Here is an 8059-nt window from a genome sequence, read left to right as displayed (position 1 = left end):
GTTGTGTGACGCCACGTTTTGCTGTATGTGCTCTGACGTCACACCAGGTTGCTGTGTGCCTGACACACTTTTACGTCACAACGTGCTCTGTGCTTAGTGACGTCACCAGCGATTCAGAACCGGAGCCTGAACAATATCAGTTCAGACACCGCTTTTAAAAATTAATGAATATCCTTTATTGGCAAATTAATAGGATAGCAGAAAATGTCTACATCCTTCTAAAGAACGTATCCTGTTCACCAACGGCATATAATTGTGTACCGCCTTTACATATTTTCGAATAATTATGTTTGCACTCAGTGAATGTTTTATTTCAAAATAAGCCACACGTGACATTTTGGCGAATGACAGACAGTAGCTATAATTGGGAAATACAGTACTTAAAAAACTATGCATACACCATCATATGACACCAATAGCAGCTGTAAAAGAGATACTATTCCGCATAGGGTAACTAAGCCACTCAGATTATTTGAATGTTTACGAATCAGCCAAATAATTATTTGAAAACCCAGTAAGAGATAGAGAGAGATGGGCAGGGAAAGACACAATGAGATAGACCTGAAGACAGACGTGGAGAGAGATAAAAAACAGTTACACGGAGTGGCACAGTGAGACAATGAGACGGAAAAACATGAAGAGAGATCGACACGGAGACGCAACGAAACACAGAGACAAGACATGAGACACTGAGCAGCAGAGACACGCTTCGAAAGAAACTGAGAGATGCACAGAAACGTGGCGAAACTCGAAAATTACAATAGTTTTTCACTTTCAATGTTATGCAAAAGTGACATAGGTCTCGTCATTGGCGTGGGTGAGCTGTGTGGTGTGATCCAAAATATGTATTTTGGTTTAGATCGCGTAAATATATTAATGTCTCGTTAAACCCACCACCACCCGACACAGCCAATTAGTAAGGTCTGTCACGTAAACAAAACATGCCAATTCGTTACTAGTACAGCACACTGGTGTGTTGGAGAGCAAAACCACACCATTTACAATGAGGACGATGTTTCGTACTCAGGGCTAAACGCCGTACTCAGATTGTAAATGTTGTGGCTTTTCTCTCCAACACTAGTAACGAATTGGAATGTTCTGTTTACGTGACAAACCTTACTAATTGGCTGTGTCGGGTGGTGGCGGGTTTAACGATATATTTACGCGATCTTACTCAAAAACCTGTATTAAAGATATTGGTCGCGAAAGCCTACGTGTTAAACTGTGTGGTGAGATTTTCGCAGTATTGGTTTTGGGGTTTTGTAGTTTCCTGTGAAACCGTGTGGCTTGTTTGCGGATGACACAGATGTTCCCAGAATGTCATACAGCATAACGACCATGTCAGCTTCCTTAATACGTTTTATCTCAAAGGCCTTTATCCATCCACTGCTAAATGCATGTATGTTGAACTTATTTCGCACCGTACGTTGCCAACCGTGCTAATCGGAGGTGTCAACCGTGCTAATTGAAAAGAGGGACTTCAAACCGTGCGGGTCGTGGATGGTTATTTGAACGGACTTCACTACACTGGTTAGTTAATGCGGCTTGGTGTGGGAGTATAGAAGTGCAGTACAATAATTAGCGTTGCAGCACTACTCACCACGCAGCCCTGCAACCTCTAAATAACAACATAGTGGCCACGCAGCGCCTATCTAGATTGTAGGCGTCTTAAAACTTAAAGCTCCGTTCGGGAAAGTACCATTGTGGTCGAGCATCTAAGCACTCACTTGCCCATGCCTGAACACACGCCTAACTTTCGAGATGCCGCGAAATCTGGCGCCTAACCGTCTGGTTTAGTCATTTCCTTAACAAGCAGGACTTGCGTAGTGAAACAATTATATTCTCCGCTCACACCCAGTGATAGGAAGTGACACTTGACCCTAGCGACTACATGAACCGTTTGTTTGGCGTGCGCGGTGTTGACCACCGCTCCTAGAGACGGATTTCAGGGTGAGTAACGGCCAGCCGTAGATGGGGGTGGTGGGTCGGCAACTGCGGTCGTGGAATAAAAAAAATCTACGGTCTTCGTGAATTCGCAGTGCCAGCAAGTATCTCTACAGCTGAGCAATGCCCGTGTGCGTCACTGGAGAGCCTTGGCATAACGTTGAACGCACTCCCGCTATACGAACCCCGCCTACCACAGTTCGATCCCCGACCCCGTCTTACGTCGGTGGACGACGAGTGACATCAGCAGTGTGATAAAATCACCCTGTCCCGGGCCTCCCCTTAGGTCGACTCAGCCTGGTACAACCATGTGTCAATCTACTGCTGGACGTAGGAGGCCTCTAAACTTTGTCGGTCACGGAAATTGTTCGACCATACTTCACCACGCTAGTCAACGTGGATCGGTAAATGGCGAGCGGTGAGTCCAGGATCGGTTGGGATATCACTTGTCAATGATATTATAATTGTGGTTGGGAATTTAATTCAGGTCACCGTGTTCATGCAGCAGTGCGTTAACCACTGCGCGACCGGCTCCACATTATCAAGGGCTTGGCGTTGCCCACACCACGCACTCGTGCGTCGTGCTGACCTTAATAGGCGCTCAATAACGGCACTTAAGTCAATGTTGTATACGACTATACGGGGGATCTTTGTCTTCGTGACACACGGATGGACAGAGTTCAACCACAGCCTGCGTCATTTGCCAGCAGAGAGGCGTGACTCACCGCGTGCGGATTGCTCGTACAACGCAAGTAAAATACTCACCACGGCTATTTGGGAAAGCCCTACCATGTCACGATAGCGCGCTTTGACGTGAGATAAGACCGAATGATTTAGCGTCCTGTAAATTATCACACTTGGTCACTGTCTGCAAAGGCACTCCCTGGCACATGGCTTGCTCTGTAAGTAAAAATAATAATGATCGCCCCCATCCCCCCACTATTTCTCACATCATCATCATCTATGGATAATTTACAGCTGGATTAAGGCCACCCCACGCCATTGCTATCTCACAGTGTAGCGATGGAACGTCCACGACTGGCCCAGAAAGAGATGTGGCTCCCCCAAACATCGCATGAGCACGTGGCGACTGCGGTTTATCTATGTCTGTACTGCGATCACGTGAATGGATGGGAGCGATTAACACACTGGCCGACGAACCTACCATCAATGGCGAGTGATATCAGAACCGGTCCTTGGTCACCTCCTGTGACCGATAGTGGAGGCGTTTATCCAGCAGTGGATTGGCAAAGGGGCTGTAAGTAATCAATTTCATTCAGCCACTATTGTATATATGCATTCGATGGGAGGAAGCCAGTGTTTGGGGTTGGTGTCTCTATGTATAGCGCAACCTACAATAACTTATCATTTATCTTAACTCACGTCTCCCTTGTGAAACAGATATGCTGTCTCAAATTACGGTCATCCGGTTAAATAAAAGAAATGGTTCATGTCAATATAGTACAATGTACATGTTTGATATGTATCGCAGTTACATACGGAGACAGACGGAGAGGGATCCGTTTTAAAAATGGGAACCAGAGTTTTGTGGTGCAGTAGAAGGTTGAGCGCCCCGCACTGATGTACGTCTGGGTTCCAATTCAACCATGGGACTTTTAGTTTGCAGGAGAGATATGTTACAGAGGTTAACGCATTATGATACCAGGCACCCGACTTCAAATAAAGGCCATGGTTAAAATTCGCGGTAAGGGTTACCTGAATCACTCCCCAGCACAAACCCGCAACTGACTAGCGAGCGTGGTTAAGTTCAGTGAAACAACCCCTATGATCGATTCGTGGGGAGCCCTTTATCCAGCAGTGGATTGACAACAGGGATTATAATTATTACTTCAGTAAGACGCTTATTTGTCGACTGATTATAATTTCATTACGCAGTAATAATCCTTTAACATTAACGTATCCGTATAATAATCGTAAGGAGGGAATATAAATACGAATACAGGACCTGCTTAATGAATAAAACATTTTGAGTGTGCCCAGACATGTGATATTTTCGGATCAAAGAACCGCGTATTGTTCAAGGTGCCAATTTTACCGTGAATAATTATCTTGAGATATCCTTCTAGAATTACCGCGTGCGTATACTTCCAAGGGACGCGTGCATAGAACACATAGAACATGGTGTGCCTCTAAAGAACAGAGACACCGGTCAAAACAAGAAACATCTTATTGTTTAGATTATTTTTGGCACTGGCGCTCCATGGAATAGAGGACACTCAACCACTATAGTATTTGCTCTGGTAAACCGGCAATATTTGCTCAGCACACCTGATGACTGCTGATGATCCCCAGAAGGGTGAAACTGCCCCCAAAATGTACGTGTTTAAACAAACGCTGATGGTGAACAAACACTTTGAAAGGAAAATAGGCCGATGGATTAAAGCCATATTTTTGGTGTACAGACACCTAAGAATTCTGACACGGGTCACAGGGTGATTGATGTATTTATTTATGACAACGCAAGGGCTGTACAATGTACGCACACTACCACCGATACAACAACTTTAAAAAAAAACTGGGTTCTTTCCCTTGACAACTTAAATACAGTACGGTATACTGTATTTATTGCCTCCACACTCGCACGTACGGTACAACAAACATCCATCCAGCCGATGGTGAAGGTGGCAGTGTGTAGGCCTGCACCAACCCAGAGCACGTTTACCCACAAAGCCCCGTAACGCTACCACACCAACCAAGAAGCTGAATGTGGTCGTCTCGCTCGCCTTTATAGCCGGGGCTATTTTTCGCGAACTCAGGGCCCCTCTCTGCGGGCTTATCCATTGGCTAGGCTATAGGACCCCCCCCCCCTCTCGGAGTGGACGTTTCCGCCGATTTGTTCAGCCCCCGTCTTGCCACCCACCCCCCACAGTCCTTGCTCTCCTCCCCCAACCCGGGCCACCACCCTCGTCATCCCTTTCATGTCTGCTGCTGCTGCTGCAGCTGCCGCCTCCACACATCCTGTCGGACGGAGCCAATTGGCGCGAGGCTGGCGGCCACGAGGAGAAGGAATAACGCGCGGCGGTGGGGGTGACGGCTCCATGCGGGTGGGGAGGCTCAAGTTCGCCGAGTGTTTGTTGGTGGGGGCGGGGCTTGGCAGGTTGAGAAGGTGGAGCTTGGCTCTGGTACAGGAGGGCGAGTGGGCGGGGACTAAGTCGCGCTCGCGCGCTCTCTCTCTCTCTGCGGCTATAAAAGCAACGAGCACCCCAGCGCTTTGCCCAGCCCATAACCACTCTCCGTCCGAGCGATGAGACATCCTGCCAACGACACCGTGTCAACCGCGCACAGCACCGGCTTCGGCGCGCGACTCTCGGCCGGCTGAACGATGCAGGGCGAAACGTGCGTCCTCCACGCGCTGGCGCCCCGCGCCCCGGCCACCCTCGACGACGACGCCGCCGCCACCTTCGGCGGGTGCAGCCGCCCCGTGAGCCCCGCGAGCCCCGCGAGCCCCGTGAGCCCGGCCGTGACACCTGCGGGACGCGCCAGCACTGTGGCGGGCAGGCGCTGTGCGAGCGCCCACATCTTCTCGGGCGTGAGCGAGCGCGCCGTGCGGGGTCTGTTGTCCCGCGCCGGGGACCAGCAAGCGGTGGAGAGAGCACGGCTGGCGTGCACCGCCGCGTCCGTGTACGGCGGCGGTGATTCCTCCGCCGACGAGACGGAGGAGCAGCTGGCGGTCACCGTGAAGGCGCTGGCGGCGTTGGAGCAGAAGAAGAGCTCGGGATTTAGGAAGCTGCTGCGCTTCACCAAACGCTCGCTGAGAATCATCTGAAGAAAAGCGCCGCCCGCCCGCCTTGACGCCGCGGGTTCTCCCCCCTCGCCGCCTTGGGTCGATGCCGCGTTGACGAGCGGGGTGGGAGGGTGGTGGTGGTGGCTGGGGATGGGGGGAGACGCGAACGGCCACGGAGGGCGCAAGACGTGCGAACAAAGGAGAGAGACGCGCGCCGCATTGCACCAAGCCGCCACCCACCCCCCCACCACCACCCCCCCTAGGCGCGAGTCGCGATTTATTTTGCGTCGTCGTCTTCCCCCGGTGTCGCCATCCTTCCGTTCGCTGGGGGTGGAAGAGAGAACGACGTTTGCTCGCGCAATCTGGAGCGCGAAGGAGCTCGCTCTCCTCTCTCTCTCTCCCCCTGTAGGGGAGGACACACATGGAGAAGGTGAAATGAAAACGCAACTGACTCTCGTGTAATAGATGCCCAGCGTTTTTAAGCGCCCGCGGTAGCCCCGCAAACTGAGAGACGAGCTCGTGGCCGGGAGGAAGAAGAATAAGAAGACCAAGTCGCATGGCGGCGTAATTTGACGCATCGGTGCGCAAATGTGCAGATGAAGGTGGAAAAGGGAGGAAGAAAGAGCGTTCATTAAAGACCGTGAACCCTATCCCGTACAAGATTTACGGAGCGCCGAAAAAAAAATAATATCGGGTCCGAAAGTGGTGTAAAATCAATGGACCACTTTGCCAAGAAAAGATTGAGCTGTTTGCAACGGCGCGCGTTATGTGGTGTCCGCTCGGATTAATTAACACATTATGTATCGCAACTGTTGCTATTGAGGCATAACACGATGATGTTGCCGTTTTACTATCGATAGTATGTGCTGCACCTCATTGTTATGCAATGTACCCGCTGGTGTAAGAAAAAAATGACATGTTAAAACCGTTACCCTTAAATATTTATTTGACGAGACCCATGTTCGCAGATTTTTTTTACGCGATTGTCTCTGAACTATCGTATAGTTCAAAATGATGGTGTAACGATGTGACAATGCCGAAACCTTGTCGATTTTGTAAGCGAGTATTGTTACTGTAATGTCGAGTTCCTTTTGTGTTCCGTTGTGCGGTTGTCCACACGTGCCAAAGTCAGACTTGCGATGTGTGAACACAGCAGGTCTGTGATTTTTTTTAAAAAAAATACATTTTTACAAACTATACCTCACCAAGACCCCGTGTGATATGTTGAACTCACAAACGCCTCATACATACAGACATTAAAAAGGGAAAGTACTGTATACATTTTACTATACAATTACCGCTTAACAGTTAATGAGGCGTTAAGCAAAACGCCCCCAAACCTATTGCTTAATTATGATAATTGATTTATTTATTTACAAAGCAAATCCACCAGTGTCTCATTATTTTTTTAGGAGTGAGAATGGGATTTCTAGCCAATTCCATTACTCAGTTATTTGGAGTGTGGGAGGCAACTGGAATACCAGGAGGACGTACATATCAGGGGATATACAGCTTCAGTGTACACACAGGCAGATTAAATATATCGTCTCAATCCAGTGACTGGACCAAATCACTCCGTAAACCCCACACATTGCTGCACTGCCAATTCGCTGCCCCATACAGCCCCCACGACTACAACGCCTGCGTATCCATTGGCAGTCGCCCATCTCAATACTAACCAGGCTCGAACCTGCTTAGCTTGCAAGGCCCAACGAGATGACATCGTTATAGTCAGGGCGATTTGGTCGTAGGCAAATGTTCCACAACACATTGTGAAACAGTATTTGCAGTACTTTTGTCTCCCGTATGGTACAGTTACGCAGACCATAAGATTTTCTTATTTTTTTAGTAATACGTAATATGTAATGTCAGTTGTGTATATACAAGTACAATACCGCTATCCTAAAACAAGATCTGGTATATTTTAGCCAGTGAGGATATTACACGTTAGTTATACTTGATATGCCATATTTATCACTGAGTAGTGTATATATGCACTTGAAGTATACAGCTAATTTCAGTGTTGAAGACTAGGCAGTACTTATCAAGCACCACATATGGAAGACTAGTAAGTGGAGCGTCATGAAATTGATCATTTTTAAAATGGCTGCAGGCTTGAATTTCAGAGGGCTCGTTTTAAATGTAAAATAGTGTATGTAAGCTAACTACACAGCTTCTCTGCCATGACACCCGATGTGAGAGCGAATGTGGAGAGTCCACAAAGGTTAATAAGAGTCAGCATATAAAGACAACTGAATAATTTAAAATTCCTATGAGAATTACTTCAGCTTTATCATTTTTGACCTGAGAACTTGCAGACTTCAGGTTAATTCCCATCCATAGTTAACATCAGTGGCAAGTGGGGTCTCA

General features: G+C 48.2%; 1 protein-coding gene across 1 annotated transcript; it reads left to right on the top strand.

Moving 5' to 3' along the window:
* Positions 1-1081: 1081 nt before the first annotated feature.
* LOC116941250 (uncharacterized) lies at positions 1082-6888 on the top strand. The gene has a single exon (XM_032952097.2). The coding sequence runs from the start codon at positions 5288-5290 to the stop codon at positions 5729-5731; it is 444 nt and encodes a 147-aa protein (XP_032807988.2). The 5' UTR covers positions 1082-5287; the 3' UTR covers positions 5732-6888.
* Positions 6889-8059: the final 1171 nt, after the last annotated feature.

The sequence above is a fragment of the Petromyzon marinus genome, chromosome 11, assembly GCF_048934315.1.
Source record: "Petromyzon marinus isolate PM22_M1 ecotype Great Lakes invasive population chromosome 11, UKy_Petmar_22M1.pri1.0, whole genome shotgun sequence".
Classification (NCBI taxonomy): domain Eukaryota; kingdom Metazoa; phylum Chordata; class Hyperoartia; order Petromyzontiformes; family Petromyzontidae; genus Petromyzon; species Petromyzon marinus.
This window is presented reverse-complemented; position numbering and strand designations above follow the sequence as displayed.